The 16,237-nt window shown below is 34.9% G+C and overlaps 1 protein-coding gene across 1 annotated transcript in view; it reads left to right on the top strand.

The window, feature by feature from the left end:
* Positions 1–16,237, top strand: part of ATP11A (ATPase, class VI, type 11A) — a 173,802-nt gene that overhangs the window by 140,417 nt on the left and 17,148 nt on the right. Inside the window, exons 15-26 of the mRNA XM_009892154.1 lie at positions 972–1,145; positions 2,568–2,731; positions 3,032–3,103; positions 4,833–4,906; positions 5,143–5,246; positions 6,970–7,151; positions 7,855–8,106; positions 10,617–10,791; positions 12,049–12,151; positions 12,410–12,555; positions 13,541–13,600; positions 15,227–15,354. Of these exons, the coding sequence (XP_009890456.1) occupies positions 972–1,145; positions 2,568–2,731; positions 3,032–3,103; positions 4,833–4,906; positions 5,143–5,246; positions 6,970–7,151; positions 7,855–8,106; positions 10,617–10,791; positions 12,049–12,151; positions 12,410–12,555; positions 13,541–13,600; positions 15,227–15,354 (1,634 nt within the window). The remainder of the gene's footprint in view (positions 1–971; positions 1,146–2,567; positions 2,732–3,031; positions 3,104–4,832; positions 4,907–5,142; positions 5,247–6,969; positions 7,152–7,854; positions 8,107–10,616; positions 10,792–12,048; positions 12,152–12,409; positions 12,556–13,540; positions 13,601–15,226; positions 15,355–16,237) is intronic.

Below are 16,237 nucleotides of genomic sequence, written 5' to 3'. Positions count from 1 at the left end.
TTTTCACAGAAAGAGTGGTCGGGCATTGGAATAGGCTGCCCAGGGAGGTGGCTGAGTCACCATCCCTGGATGTGTTTAAGAGACGTTTAGATGTGGTGTTGGAGGATATGGTGTAGGGGAGAACTTTGTAGAGTAGGGTAGACGGTTGGACTCAATGATCCAAAGGGTCTCTTCCAACCTAGACAATTCTATGATTCTATGATTCTAAATAATTGGCTTACTTTCAGTGTTTAATTCCTAACCTTACGTAATGATCCCAGTTTATCAAATACATATGTGCAGTCTGTATACATTACCTGTATCCAATATACAAAATTGAGCTTGTGCCGATCTAGCTGTTCTGGTTTATAGTTCAGGTTTTGGTTTTATTTTTTATGGTGTTATACTTAAATGCTGGGGCTCATTGTAAACGATAAAATTAATGAAAAATTCAATATTGAGACAAAAGTAATGTTTCCAGGGCAATAACAGTGCACATGTGTATAACTGTATGTGACCATTAGTCCAGTGTACTCATTTACACTAAAATAATTGTAGTGGGGAATTCTGATATTACCCTAAGGACCGTTCTGACAGTAACGGATCCGAATCCAGACACGTACATTAAGTAATGATACCCAGGAAATGGAATTTGCATGCATTTTGTTTCCATGAATATCTGTCTTGCAGCAGGAAGACTTTAAAAACCAGAAAAGAGCTTGAGAGAAGAGTGAAAGTAGGTTAAACATGTTATTTGTACATGTTGTGAGGCAAAAGATAGCTTTGCTGATACTTTTGTGTGCTAAAATCTTTCAGTGCGCACATTTCCATGGAAGATGATTCCCAAAAGGAATTGTTGTTCCTTCTCTGAAAGAGGCTGCATAAGAATCTTTAAAGGAAGGTGTAAGCCAGTAATAATCTCATTTATGTTAAGAGACCTTGGAAAATCTCTGTTCATATTCCTGCTGTTTTTAATTTGTGCTTATTTGCAGATTGAGTATGTCTTCACAGATAAAACAGGAACATTAACTGAGAACAACATGGAATTTGTAGAATGTTGCATTGAAGGGCACGTTTATGTACCACATGTTATCTGCAATGGCCAAATTCTCCACAATTGTACAGGAATTGATATGATCGATTCTTCTCCAGGAGGAAGTGGAAAGGTATGATGACTTTTTCTAGCTTCTTGTTTTTTACAACAAAACGTGAAAGTGGAACTATGATCATGAAGGGAAAATCAGAAATATAACATCCTTCAATTTAACTAATTGGAGTAGATATCTGCAGGAAACGCATCACAACATAAACGTTTTCCTTTTTTAGTTCAGAGTAAGATTTAGATGCTTAATAGGAAATTTCCCAACTTACTGCAGATGTAAAACTGAATTAAATAAAAAAACCCAAACAGAACTTTCTTTGGTTAATAACTAAAGAAGCATAATAGCTGGTTTCCATTAACCTTAGCTAGAGTAGGGAAGGCAAGGCAGGAAACTCCTAAAGGGGGAAAATGAGCGCTCAATGCAAACACTTTTGTCATCAGTGAGTGAAGATGTGGCCAGAGAATGTTTTTTGATCAAATTAATTTAATTTTAAACATGACTTAATATAGCGACATCTGAAATGTGCTACAAACATCATGTATGTGCTGTGGCACTTTTGCTACATAAAGCAAAATAAGATAGTTGAAGGTTAAGGAAACCTCAAATATCAACTGATGAGCGGTGTGTAAATAGGGAGGATAATCTTAGCCAAAGGACAATATTTTTTTTAAATATGTCGGTACTGTCACAAGTCATACTTTGGCCATACCCTCCACGATAGCAAAAGAAGGCCTCTTAAAATATACTGGTGTAATTCAACAGCCTTATGGCTCTCACCCATGACCCTCAGAAGATGGTCCTATGGTACGTTGTGTTTTTGTCTTGGGGTTACAATGACACAGTTAGTTTGTATTGAACAGCACAGAAGAACAAGATTCAGATGGAAAGATACAGTTAAAACACAACCAGTTATCCATGAAATAGAAATCTCTTTCCAGTGTGATTCTTAAACCAGAAAAAAGAAATGGATAAGCTGTTACTACCAAACCATCTGAAACTTCATAGAAGTTGTTGGCTTCAGTTGCCAAAGTCCCCCACTTTTATTTTATATAAAACCTCTGAGAGGTGTTCAAACTGCATAAGAAATTGAAATCTGTAAACACTTGTGCTCCAGGTGCTGTGTCCCTCTGTCTGGATTCAGGACTCCTAAAATTTTTCCTTGGCTAGTATTTAATACAGGTCATTAAGGTTTAAACAAAAGTAAAGAAAAAATCCTTTAGCCACATCTGGGAACTCAGAGGAGGCAAAAGATGCACAATCTTTTTTGGGCATCCGTGGCTTGACTTGCATGGTACTGGCAGCTGTGTGGTTACCACTGGGAAAGACTTGGCTCCCCCTAAAAAAGGCTCCCCTGTGACACTGTCTTTACCTGATAATACAGTTGTAATCAGTGACACTGCCAACCTTCCAAAAAAAAAAAAGAGTTTTCAAAGGAACACTTGAAATTGATAACACATAGTGACAACCATTTCTTTTATTTTTTAGGAGAGAGAGGAACTATTTTTCCGAGCTCTTTGTCTTTGCCACACAGTTCAGGTAAAAGATGATGACAGCGTAGATGGATTGAAGAAAAGCCAGCTCTCAAGAAGATCTTGTATATATATATCATCATCACCTGATGAAGTTGCTTTAGTTGAGGGAATACAGAGGTATGTGTATAATTAGGTATTATACTTTTTTAATCTGGAGAGCCTAATCATTGAAGTTGAAAATTGTTTTGGGCACAGTAATCCTAATAGCAAACGCTGAGTCATCTAGAGATGACAATTCTCTTAACGTACGATCATGATTATTCATATTCATAAATCAAATAAAAACAGTTTGGATTTTGTTTTGGTTTGGGTTTTTTTTCAGAAGATAAGATCAGTCTTAAATCCTTAAGACATGCTTAAACCGGATAATTATATATTTGTTGTATTCATTCTCTTGATGTGTGTTTCTTTTTGCAGACTTGGTTACACCTATCTAAGGCTGAAGGACAATTTTATGGAGATCTTAAATCGGGAAAATAACATAGAGAAGTGAGTAGTTAAAAATATAACAAAATGGACTGATGAGGAATTTTTATAGATGTGTTAATTAAATCATTCTTTCCCTCTACATTAATTTTTAATTCAGAAAATTCAGAAATTGTACATTTTAGTAAAAAAAAAATATTTACTATTTATGATTTTAAATAGACCCTGTAGTTCTATATTTTTGTTTAGTCTCGTAGTTTGACAGTATATGCAATGCAAAATATTAATATAACAGCTAAAGTGTGATGTAGTGGTTCATGACTTAATCTAATAGTTCCTAATAGTTTTAGGAACTATGAGTAGTTTTCCTTTGTTATATGGTAAATAATTTTTTTTTTCCCAGAAAATTGTATGTACGACATTTGTTGTTCACAAATAATCTGTATAATTTATAGGAGGGGTAACACATGTAGAATAAATTTCTATAGCTGGTTCAAAGAAAATTTAAAACAGGTACTGTTTTTTATGTTATTTTCATTTGACAGGTAAGACCATAAAATGAGGAAAATTTTCAATAAGATATAAGCAGTACAGTTGTTCAATGGGACGTACATACTTTTGAAAATGTTACCTTGCACTTCTGTAGATGCCTCCTGGTTAAGTCTATTGTGTATCTGAATGTGTACTCTGCTAACTACACAGGGACTCTCAGACATGAGTACAGGAACCCTGCTGGTTTTTTTATCCGTTTAAGGGGAATATGGAGGATTTTTCTCGAATGCTACTTCAAACTTTTGTGTCTCAACTCATAAGAATTGGAGTCAGTATAATTTGGTGATTTATGAAAGCGCTATAATTATTAGGAATTTTCTCCAAAATGCATCACAGTTTGTAGACATAGGCCTGATCCAGCTCCTTCTTAGAGTCTGTTGCAACTTTTAATGAAATAAACACTGTGGCCTTGCAGAAGTTTGAATTCCATGCTGTTGTAAGGACTTAGAACTGAACAATCTAATAAATAAGCAGATCTGTTTTATAAGCGAAACATTAACAAATACGAATCCTGAAGAGATTGGGATTAATGATTGGGATGCTTATGTTTGTGCTCAAAAAAGGGTGTCTCTCAGATAAAAGGAAATAAGTAAGAGAGTAAATGATAGAAGTATATAGAGTAATGAATTATACAGAAACAGTACAACAGGAGCTTGTGTTCATTTTTCCTTCTAGAAAGGAAAGGAACATGGGATAAAATCAAATAATAAAAACAATGGAAAACATAAAACCAGTAAAAAGAAATGGTTTTTTGACTTGAAGAACTTCTCAGTCAACACTTGAGCAAGATTCATGAAATTAGGTGGGCGCTTTTGGGACATAGAAATAGTCTTAATTATAAAAATATTAAATAAAGACTTCTGTGTGAACACCTACACATTTCAATTTCTAAGGCTATCTCTGGGTATTATAGGTAGGAATTTACTTACTTTATAAGCAGTATAGTTCTCTACTGCAAAGTTTCTAGTCTTCTGCTTAAATAAATTATATTGACTATACATCCAAAGCTACTTAGGAACGTCATGCAGACAAATTCTGTTTCAAGTAATTAGGAGCTGAGGGCCTCCCCTATTTATTTTTTTGTGACCTGTTTCTTTCTGTACTAGCTCCATATTCCTTAATACTCAACATAATTTTCCATGTTAGAAGTCATGTTTTATTTGATATGCTTGAAGTCATAATAACCAGTTTAGGTATCTGGATAAGCCAAGTTGTTTAAAAAATATTCTGTTTGTTTCAGGTTTGAATTATTGGAGGTTTTGAGTTTTGATTCTGTGAGACGGCGAATGAGTGTAATTGTTAAATCTTCAACAGGTAGGGCTGTCACATTTTATTGCTTCTTAGAGGTTTTTGTTTCCCTTGAATTTATGGCTGACATCAAAGAATTAAGCATTAAGCACAGTTTCTGTACCTGCCTTTATAAAAAAGGGGACTGGGTACCTGTGTGAGTTCAAATGTTTTAAAAAAGTTGGAAGAAATCTTTTTGAAGACTGTTTTTTTTAAGAAAGATATATTTGGCCATTTTGAATTCCATGTGCTGTCTCTTTTAGGTGATATATTTCTGTTTTGTAAGGGAGCAGATTCTTCCATATTTCCTAGAGTTAAAGAAGGCAAAATTGAACAAATACGATCCAGAGTTGAACGCAATGCAGTGGTAAGATTCCATTTTATTGATCTGTTCATGGGATATAATTGCCAAAAAAAATTTAATTGTTCTGACCTCCTGCTTGATCTGTTAACAGATTTGTCCTCCAAGGCACAGAGGTTATTCTATGCCAAAGTGCACACAGGCTGTATGGGTAGCAGTCTGTGTTACTCCCTTGTTTAATTCTGTCTTCCATGTCATCTTCCAAATGGCAGATGTGGTGAGATATGAGTGCATTAGATATACCAGCTGTATGTTATATCAGTTAGCTTTTTATATGGCACTGTGTGGTTTGAATTAATTACTGAATGAAATAAAAGTGAAAAACTTCACTGAAAATTTCATCCCTGCTTTCAGTCCCCAGAATTAGCAATTGTGATTTGCTGCCTTTGATTGCTTTACAAGCTCTTAAGAGAGAAAATCCATTAGAGCACAGTGTAGCGATGAATGCACTTCTTGTGGGGAAACAGTGCAATGATCATCCTTATACTTAACACTTTTGCTTGCTAAAAATGAGCTGTGAACGGCCTGAGCACCTTTAAAAGAAATTGAGAACTTGATTTTACCTAAAGGTTAGTATTCAGAGTTGTAAAATACTGAATTTTGCTCTGTCAAAAAATATGCAGAACCCATTGCAATGGAATATGACTGCCAGTTTTATAAATAGGATAAAATTTGCTGGCATCCAGTACTCAAACTGAAAACAAAGTATTATTACAGGTCTGAGAAAAGCAGTGTAACCACCTTTTGTTTTGAAGGGAAACTTCAAAACTATTTGCCAAAGTGCTTTGCGAAGCTTTACTATGTGAAACAGCGGTCTGATAATTACAATTGAAGGAGGCTAATGAAACTGAAATAAGTATTTACATGTCATATCCATCCAGTGTCTGTCAAGAGGGAAGTCCAGACCAACAGCTATTTCTTCATCCTGGATAATTGGAAATAGGTCTGGCTCCTACATACAGAAGCTCCTGAAAGAAGATACAGGCAGCCACCTGACGCCTGCCCTTCTCAATAGCAAGGGTCAGGGACATATTTTAATACTTTGCCTTCTTGGATAGGTAATAAGTAACTATACAAAGACGTGCTGAATTAAAGTTTTATGAGGGTTAAGTGTTGTGAGAGGCAATATACTTGAGGTGGCAAAACTTCCTTTCTGTGTTATAACAGCTTTTTCCCACCTTACAAAGTCTATATACTCCCTTTCTTATTCATCACACAGTCCAGAAGTCTGATCCAGTCTGAAACACCCACGCTTGATTTGAAATGGCACTGTTGGATTTTCACTTTCAATACTCTCTGTGATGTTTTGTCCCTGTCTCTGCTGCAACACAGCATGAAAATCAGACTCTGCAGAGCTACTATTTATATTATTGTTATTTATTCTGACTCAGGCTGCCTAAATATATACATAGGGAAGGAAACCTTTCCCTGGTAATCTTATACATGCAGTTGGGTGGCTGAGTTGTTGCTCTTCTGGATGACTGAGGTTTGTCCCATAGGTTGCAGCTGCTTCCAGGGCAGCACAGAATCAAGCTGGCCCATGTTCTAGTCTATTCTGTACTGTACTATTCTATAATCTACTCACTTCACTATAAAAGTGAGTAGTGGGACTCTTCATGTTAATAGTAAAATCATTCCAACTTTTCAAATATTCCAGCATACGCACCAGCAAGAAGTCTAAGAAGAATCTTCTAAGAAGCATTTTGTTTCTTTTGATTATGTTCTTTAGGAGGGACTGCGAACATTGTGTGTTGCATATAAGAAGCTCACCGCAGAAGAATATAGCAATGCACAGAAGCTGCTTCAGAGTGCAAAGTTGGCCCTCCAGGACCGGGAAAAGAAATTGGCTGAAGTGTATGAGAAGATAGAAAGAGATTTTATTTTACTTGGTGCTACAGCTGTTGAAGATCGGTTAGTACATTTCTTAGTTTCTTATGTTTAGTGCTGTTACCAAAGTAGTTGAAGACTCTTCTTGTAACTCTTTTTTCTGGATTAGAGATTTATTTGAAAAACCCTTTATTTGAATCATTTCCGTACCCTTAGCCTGCTGAAGTTACACATGGTAACTTTAAAATTTAATAAGCTAGTAACAATAGTTAAGTATACAAAAATCAGTATATCCAAGCCATTTACATGCGGTTCATGTAGTACCTTATTGAACAAATTGTAGGAAAAAAGTTACAGAGGAAAGAACTACAAAATGGGTTTTGAGGAAATGAAGGAAGAATCTTTAGGTATCAAAAAAATTTAAAAACTGTCTGTTAAAACTGGGAGGTAACTTTAATAACTCAGCAGTACTTGGCTGTTTGATGTCATTAGCTGAGAGCACTGAAAATGTTTTAATTGAAGTACTTCTCTGGGGAATGAAGCATCTTGTCTTTTAGGCTATATAAATGAAAGGTGAAACTTTGAGCACTTTGAAAGTGTCAAAACTAATTATTTATAATGCACTATTCCCCTAAACGTTTTTAGATTCACACCTTGAGGAAAACTCTTAGATCTGATAACTTTTATTGATATTTTTTCTTTGGTTATGGAAACCTTTCAATAAGGGTGTCTGAATTTCTAATTTACAAGCAATCTGTCAATATATGTTGTCAATTGACTTCCACAGACTACAAGAAAAAGCTGCTGACACTATTGAAGCACTCCAGAAAGCTGGAATTAAAGTTTGGGTTCTGACGGGAGACAAAATGGAGACTGCTGCAGCTACTTGCTATGCTTGCAAACTCTTCCGGAGAAATACACAAATACTTGAGCTAACCACAAAGAAAATTGAGGAACAGAGTTTACACGATGTGCTTTTTGACCTAAGCAAAACTGTCCTAAGACACAGTGGCAGTTTAACCAGGGATACTTTCTCAGGGTAAGGAAAAAGTTGAATTTTCAAGCCAGGAATGGGCTTCTGTGCGTTTCATAAACAGTTAAATGATTGATCTTTGACCTTAAGAGCATCAACATACTGTTTCAGTTTCTGTTAAAGTATGAATTATTGTATGGCAGTTAAGTATAAGTTTGTTTCACATAAGTTTAAATTCTCACAGTCGTGGGTCTTTATCTCATTTCTGGTACTGCTTTAACCGTTAAAAGAAAAATCATAAACAACATTGTAATTATATATTTTTCCACTGCAAAAATATTTACTCTTCAAAAAAATGATTGTAAAGCGAAATAATGTTTCTAACTTTTACAAAGGAAGCAGATATGTTATATTCCTGTAATCAGAGTTAGTATGTGATGTGACTTTCTTGATAAGACCAAGGCCACAGAGGGCAGCAATATATGGCTCTCTTTCTAGGGAAGATTATGCTGTATTTACAGACAGGTGGCAGGCAACAGCATAGTACCAAATCTTTTGGTGTGCATAAAAATACCTAAAAGTGCCCTAAATTATAAAGAAATCATTGACTCCTGTGTGTTTTGAATATCCGTAGGTTGATAGGTATCATGTATACAGAAGTGAAAAATAACATGGAATAAGACAGAAAATGGCATTAAAAAGCAAAAAAACAGGTATAATGTAAATTATGCCTCATACAGGTAGTAAATTAGGCTACTTATTTGAATCTTGGTAGCTGGTACACATTACTTGCTCTTTTTTTTCCACTGTAAAAACCTAAGAATTGCATTTTAAAACATTTCTGTCATCTTAAGATGTATAGAAAAGAAGTTACTGGTCTTCTGGACATAGTGGTGCGTATTTGAATTGTTTTTCTTTCAAATATGAAACCAGCTAGCAAGTACATTTTATAAGCATTTTTAATAAATTTGTAGTAAAGGAACAACAATTTAACAAGCATTTGTGATATTATTTTAGCAGAGAGTTTCTCTTAGCCTTACAGCTTGAAACTCTGGGCCAGAGCATTTTTCTTAGCTCTCCTTACACTTTAAACCCCATTGGTCTAATTGAGAATGTTTGTATATTCAGTTAAATAAATCATATTTCTCTATGTCATCTGTACCACGTTTAGCTTAAGTCCCACAGGCCTTACAAGGTATGTTTAAACATGTTTGTTTCACTTTTTGTGCAATGCCTATTTTCTATACATTAAGACTCACTAGAATTTTTTGTCTTTGACTCCAGAGTTGGAGAATATGTTAAGACAGTAATAGCAGGATTCTGTCTGGATGTTCAAATTCAGACTGAAAATCTTTCACTATAATACGTCAAACACGAATGTCATAATAATACATTTTTGACTGATATCATTGTATACTAATGGTGTTGCCCTATTTGTGCCAATGGTAACAAAGTACTGAAAATATCTCAACCATTACTAAATATACTTTACAGTACTTCTTATTGTTTGTAAAAAAATAGCTGGTGTTCTAGTAGTGAAGACGGAGATACTCAAAATACACTAATATCGATAAATATGGCGTTTTCCTCAGAAAGATTGGTTGTGGTTGAAACCACGTTTGTTGAAAGCCCATGCACAGTAGTATAACCTTGGAGCACTGAAACTAGAGCACAAATAAACCTCCGTGTGTGTTTATACAGCTGAGCTGGAGCCTGAGGCTGCTGTGTAACGCAGGCAAACGCAAGGGTGCTCTGAAATAACTAGTTTGGATGCCACAGAAAACTGCTCTTGCAGTGCAGACCGTCTTCCCCCATTGTTCAGTGTATGTTATTGTGGTAAACTGCTTCATGTGACCACGGTTACACTTCTGGCAATGCCCAGATTATTGCAGGTGTACCAGTAATAGATTCAGATATGTAATAATATATGGTAGTATTATAGATAGCATATATAATTATTATATTTTAATATTATAATTACAGGTATACTTCTATCGGACTTAGCCACCACACTAAACGCAAAGTATATATACTGTAAATGTAGACAGTGGCCTTATCTCTCCAGGCCAACAAATCTCTCTTAGGCATTTCCTTCAAAGTATGGTTTACCTCCTTAAATGTAGACGCTTGGAAAAATAAAATCATTTTCCTCATCAAAGTAGGTTTCAAGAGTACCAAAGGCCTTTCACTTTAACTTTTTTTCTCTATATTATGGAATGTTCCACAAAATTAGCTTTATTCCTGCAACTCGGTTTACCTCACTGCAGTTCTTGGAGCCCTTTCAGACCAAACTGAAATGTCATTAATTATACACTCATACTCGCTGGTGGAGTCACTGAGGTATCAGATTTTTGTCTTTAAACTGGTGAAGCACTGAATATTTTCAACATAATCTAGAACTTTGAAATGTCATAAATAGCAGTCCTAAACAAGGAATTTCGTTTAGAAGCTATTAATTTTGCAGTATTCCATAGTCATTATTCATTAATTAATTTTCAGAAAAGAACTATTGCAAAATTTAAAATATGTCTGAGAATTTTACAGTGACTCTTAGTTTATATTTTATTCCTGGACAGACTTTCAACTGATATGCAAGATTATGGTTTAATTATTGATGGAGCAGCTTTATCATTAATAATGAAACCAAGACAAGATGGGAGCTCTGGTAACTACAGAGAGCTCTTTCTTGAAATTTGCAGGAACTGCAGTGCAGTATTATGCTGTCGAATGGCACCTCTACAAAAAGCACAGGTTTGTATTTCATTCATATTTGTTTGTTAGCTGTGCACATATATAAATATTGAAATTTAGTATTCTGTATGACTTTCTATGGTAACTTGAAATTCTACCATTCACTTTTGTATCTTCTATAATGGAAAAATTTAAAAAGAAAAAGGGAGGGGGAAATTTTCTACTGGCAAGCAATTTAGATAATGGTATGCTAAAATGGCACCCAGCTGTGCACCTGAATTTGATTTATGTATATATTGTGCAAATTTTATGGTTGGTACGTGCTGATAAATGAACATATTTAATTAACTGAACTAATTGCTTCCTTTTTAACCTAACAAGCTTTGAATAGTCTACTATCTGTTGATACTACAAGAACCTGCATTATTTATTACTGTAGAGTGATACTTCATCTCTATTTTTAACATAAGTGGGAAGCCAAGAAAGAAGAATCCAGACAGAAAAATGTGTGCATTATCACTTTTAAGTACTTCTTGACTGTTGTATACTAGTTTGTATCAAGTAAAAACATGTCCTTCCGTTACTGACACATCTCAATATGGCTGAAAAACTTTTAAAGGAAACAAACATTGGAATATACACTTTTCCTTTCAAACTGTCATGTCCTTTTCTCAGTGCTCAGGTACAGCATGTGTAGCCCTTATTCATTTTAACAAATGTATTTAGCCAGCACTTTTTAAACTGTCTGGAAGTTTGTAGAAGTTTTTAGTTGCAGCTGACTCAGTACCAAATTTATAGAAGCAATCATTTGTAATTGAGAGATTTGAAGTCAAATTTTTGGATAGTTTATGTGTCAACAGTGTTTAGATGTATACAGACTTCTATTGCCTTTTCTTAAATAGTAAGAAAAAATTTCAGCAGAGTTAAGGAAGCAGAATCTTTCAGTCTTTAGTTTCAGGATTTCATTGAAATTGTACACTCTGTTTCTGGAACCCATTTAATTTATTATTGTACTTACACAGCTTTAAGCAATCTCAACATCTTCCTTTCTTCTGCTCTTCCTTCCTCTTATCCATCTCTGTCAAAATAGTTCGGAAGGATTTGAAAAATTTTCTTTTATATTTGGAGCAAATACTTTTAATATGAAGAAATTACTGTGATCTTTATGCATAGTAGTTGCATTGGGTAATATTGTTTTTGTGTCCTTTCACAGAATTTCTTATATAACTATGTTGGTAATTTTTAATTAATTGTTCACTCATGCAAAATAAGCAAACCATTACATACAAGAGGTTTTAACACTTTTTTTTTTCCCAGATTGTAAAATTGATTAAATTATCAAAGGAGCATCCTATCACATTAGCAATTGGTGATGGAGCAAACGATGTCAGTATGATTCTAGAAGCACATGTTGGAATAGGTAAGTGTTCTTTTTAGAGTATTAGTTCAAATGAAATGACAAAAAATATTTACTTCTTAAAAACAGACAGTCTCAAAGGATCAGGTTATGCATTTTATAGACAACTTTTAGTGAATTTGCCCCAGGAATTTTATGAGGTACAGTGGTGATCTCTTATCAGATCAACATCATAGCATTATTATATAATTTTACAAATAATTGTATCTTTGAAATAGTTCTTCAGTTATTAAATAGCTTCATCACTTTTTTTTTCTAAAGGAATCATTGGTAAAGAAGGTCGTCAAGCAGCGAGAAACAGTGACTATGCAATACCTAAATTTAAACATTTGAAAAAAATGTTGCTTGTTCATGGGCATTTTTATTATGTTAGGATATCTGAACTTGTGCAATACTTCTTTTATAAGGTAGGAGAATGCTTATTCTAATTACATAAATCTCTAAAACTTACATGTTAATATCTAACTATATACAGTTTGCACAGTCAATGGTACAAAAAAGCAATAATTCCATAAAGAGATGTTGTCGAGTGCCAGATGCAAAGCTGAAATGGCATTATTATTTTTCCATGAAGTGAAATAGCTTTTATATATTTTGTAATCTACGGTATGTTTAAAAGCAAAATTTGCCTTGCCTTTTTTTTCCCCCTCTCTTACAAATTCCAACAGAGACTGTTCTACTTGTTTTCAGTACCTTCTGGGTTCTCTCTACAGTGCTTTTAAAATCAGGATGGAAATAGTATTTAAGAACTTAGCATAACTTCATTTATATTAGTTTCTAAATTCATTGGGCTAGTGTAGGTGGAGAAGGTTTATAATGTTCATCCCCCTCTTCAGGCAGTTTTGTTATGTCTAGATGTTGGGATCCAATCAAAGTTCTTTCAGTAAGCAGTGAAAGATTATAGAAAGGAACCTTCAGAAGATAATTCAAGGTCTTAGTGTTTAACTGTATGTGTAGTTAGAGGAGGATGAATTTTGGGGTCATGGCCAGAAACATCTTAAAATTACTTTGCTGGGAATCATGCTAACCGGTGTGTCCATGCTTCCTTATCACAGTTAGTGTCCTATTGTGGATTATGCCTTATTTGCCTTGCTTTGCCTTGCCTTAACCGAACTGTGCTTCTGGATCACAAAATTCATTTGCCTTGAATTTTGAAACTGTAGTCTTACAAGTTTGCCTTCAAAATATTTTAAGTATTTTTCTTAACAGTACTACTGTAAGATGAGAATGTTGATGTTTAATGTATGCAGATCTTTGCACTGTTCCTGCAGTGTTTACTATTACTAGTGTTACAAAACTATGGTATACTATGGTATACATAGTTATAGCATTGTACGGCATATAAATTAGTGCTTATATTTCACTTGACAACTGTGTCACTTTGTGTTTCAGAATGTCTGCTTCATTTTTCCTCAGTTTTTATATCAGTTCTTCTGTGGGTTTTCACAACAGGTTAGTTGTTCTTTTTCCTTCACTGACATGTTTTTCTCTTCGGCATGTTTTTAAAAAAGTGGATCCTTTAACACTATGACTGTTCAGCTGAGAAATTTTCTGGGTTAGTTTACAGATTGTAAAAAGAAGAGCATCGCTTGCCATTTATGAAGTTTTCAGTGGCAATTGCAGTTAAGTTACAGAAATTAATTTTAGGAAATATGAAAGCAATGTCATTTTCGAAGTCAAAGAACACAGGAAACCAAAATCTGGAAATGGCAATGCAAAGTGAGAATTCTGTGGGAAATGTAGAATCTGTTAGGTCTAAGCTTATGGAACATGGACAGAGGCAATCCTGAAAGATAAGTGATTGAACTAGTTGTTCATTTTTAGAATTCGGAATGAAAATGGAAGTATAAACTAGTCGTCTCTGGCATGTACAGGTATGAATTGCAAAATTCAGACAAATAGCGTCATTCAGTTAGGTGAAAAGAAAAAATAAACACTGAAAGAATGAGGAAAAAGTGAAAGAAAGAGGAAAAGTGAACTGCTGCTCACCAGAAAAGTGCCATCATTCAGGAAAGGATCCAGTTTTCTCCTTTATAAATTTTTGTTTATTTATTTTTCCCCCTTGCTCTCGTCTGATTTGTGCAGAAAAATGTACCTCTTCTTTCTTCTGAAGGAGGGAGCAAAAGACAAAGGAATGAATGACTGGACTTGGACAAAGAGAGGATTAAGTTTTCAGGATTAAATTGGATAAATGGAGGATTTAATTGGGAGAAAATAGTACCGTTGGTTTGAATTTGTGGAATGTCTCAAAAGAAAGCTCCAGGAGGAGTAAAAATGACAGAACTATTATTTTTTTCTGTATTGGTTTTAATTTCAAGTGACCGCTGAAAACTTCATAGGTTTTTATCAAGCATTATTAGGATTTAGATGTAAAATCATGTGTTGATGAAAATTTACTTTAAATTCCTGTTCCTTAAAGTGCTAAATATAATTCTGAATCAAAAAGGGGGTTTTGACAGCAATTTTTATGGCATAAATGAGCACCAAATAGGTTTTGGGAAATAAACAACCCTTTTTATTGGGTGATTTGGTAAGTTTGAGGGCTAGTCGCAGTGATGGTACATACCTGGAAAAATAATTTAGCAGGGAGAAGAATCAAAGGCATGTTGGGGTGTTTCTTTGTACAGCACATTGCTGTCATCCACAGGGGAAGTACCTCCGTAGCACTCCCCCTTCCTCCCTGCATGTCTTCATGTTATATAGACATGGAAGAGATAAAAGGGGGGGCAGGGTGTGTGTGGATGTGCCAGAGGAATTTCTGCCTCTAGAGGAATCTGCTGTTGTTCAGTTTGGGTAGTTTGGAGTTGAAACATTGAAACGATATGAGGGGCCAATATGTGGACCAGACCACTAAATTGTTCTTTTAGCTGAGCTTTTGTCCTCCAGATGAATGGGGTACAAGTGCAGAGTTGTGTCTCACATCAGTTAGCCCTGTTCAGGAATATTTGCCTCCATTCTGAAAGGATATAGTTTTGTTTTTTCCTGAAGAAGTTGACTTATTCAGTTTAAATCAAGTGCCATGCAGTGGATCATGTTTTAAAATTAAAAGTAACTCATGTAATTCTTTTCCATCTACAGACTTTATACGATACTGCATATCTAACACTGTACAATATCAGCTTCACTTCCCTTCCTATCCTCTTGTATGGTCTAATGGAACAACATGTCAGTGCAGACACACTCAAGAGAGAGCCTTCCCTATACAGGTAAAATTAATACATTGTGCCCCAAAGTTTGACTGTTCAATTGTGAGATCTACCTCTGTTATAATCAAAGTCCTCAGGATTTCTGTACTCCAAGGTTACAGTACAACATCAGATACACTGCAACACACAGGTTGAAGACTATATGCACAGTCTGTAAACTATAATAGATACACATGTATATTTACATACTGCAGTCCCTACCATTCATTTGCCACCATTCATTAGTGAGTGAGAGCAAAATAGAAATTACTGTTCTGCAAATCAAAATATGATTTATTTTAGTACTTTCTATTTCCTCCAGCCATGTGGAACTGAAGAATTTTAAAAGAGAAAACATACTGTTTCTTCTGTGTACGTGTTCTATTCTGAAAGAAAAGAGTGTTGTATCATAGGATGCATTCTGTGTGGTGTCCAACATTGTCCTCTGCATATTGTTGACTCACTGCTGGACATTGGAATTGTTACTGGTTTAGATTCTTAGCCATTTGAAATACAGTTCTTGCTCATTAACTGCATGTGGCCATCTAAATTAGGAACAGTGTCCAGTTTTGATTCTTGTAGCTGCAAAACCAGTACATTTCAGAGAGTGGTGACAGTAGATAATTTGAGATTTGAGAGAGGTAATACTAGATGCTCAAAGGTTAATCAATGCAGTGATATGTTTTTACCTATGAAATTGAAGAGGAATACAAGATATTACTGTTGAAACCTACCCCCAGCCCCCATTTTTATTTTTCTTGTCTATATTTTAAATGTTTTCAAGTTAGAAATGGTCATTCAGAAGACCTTTTTTGGTTTTTGAAAGCTAGCAGAGGTTAGTAGGTCAGAAACATTTGGGTTTTCATATCTAGCAGTCTATTGCTAAGGTGTTTAGGGCAAAAGT

This window comes from Charadrius vociferus, unplaced genomic scaffold (assembly GCF_000708025.1).
Source record: "Charadrius vociferus isolate BGI_N301 unplaced genomic scaffold, ASM70802v2 scaffold218, whole genome shotgun sequence".
Lineage (NCBI taxonomy): Eukaryota > Metazoa > Chordata > Aves > Charadriiformes > Charadriidae > Charadrius > Charadrius vociferus.
Note: the sequence above shows the minus strand (reverse complement) of the source record. Positions and strands in the feature narration are given on the sequence as shown.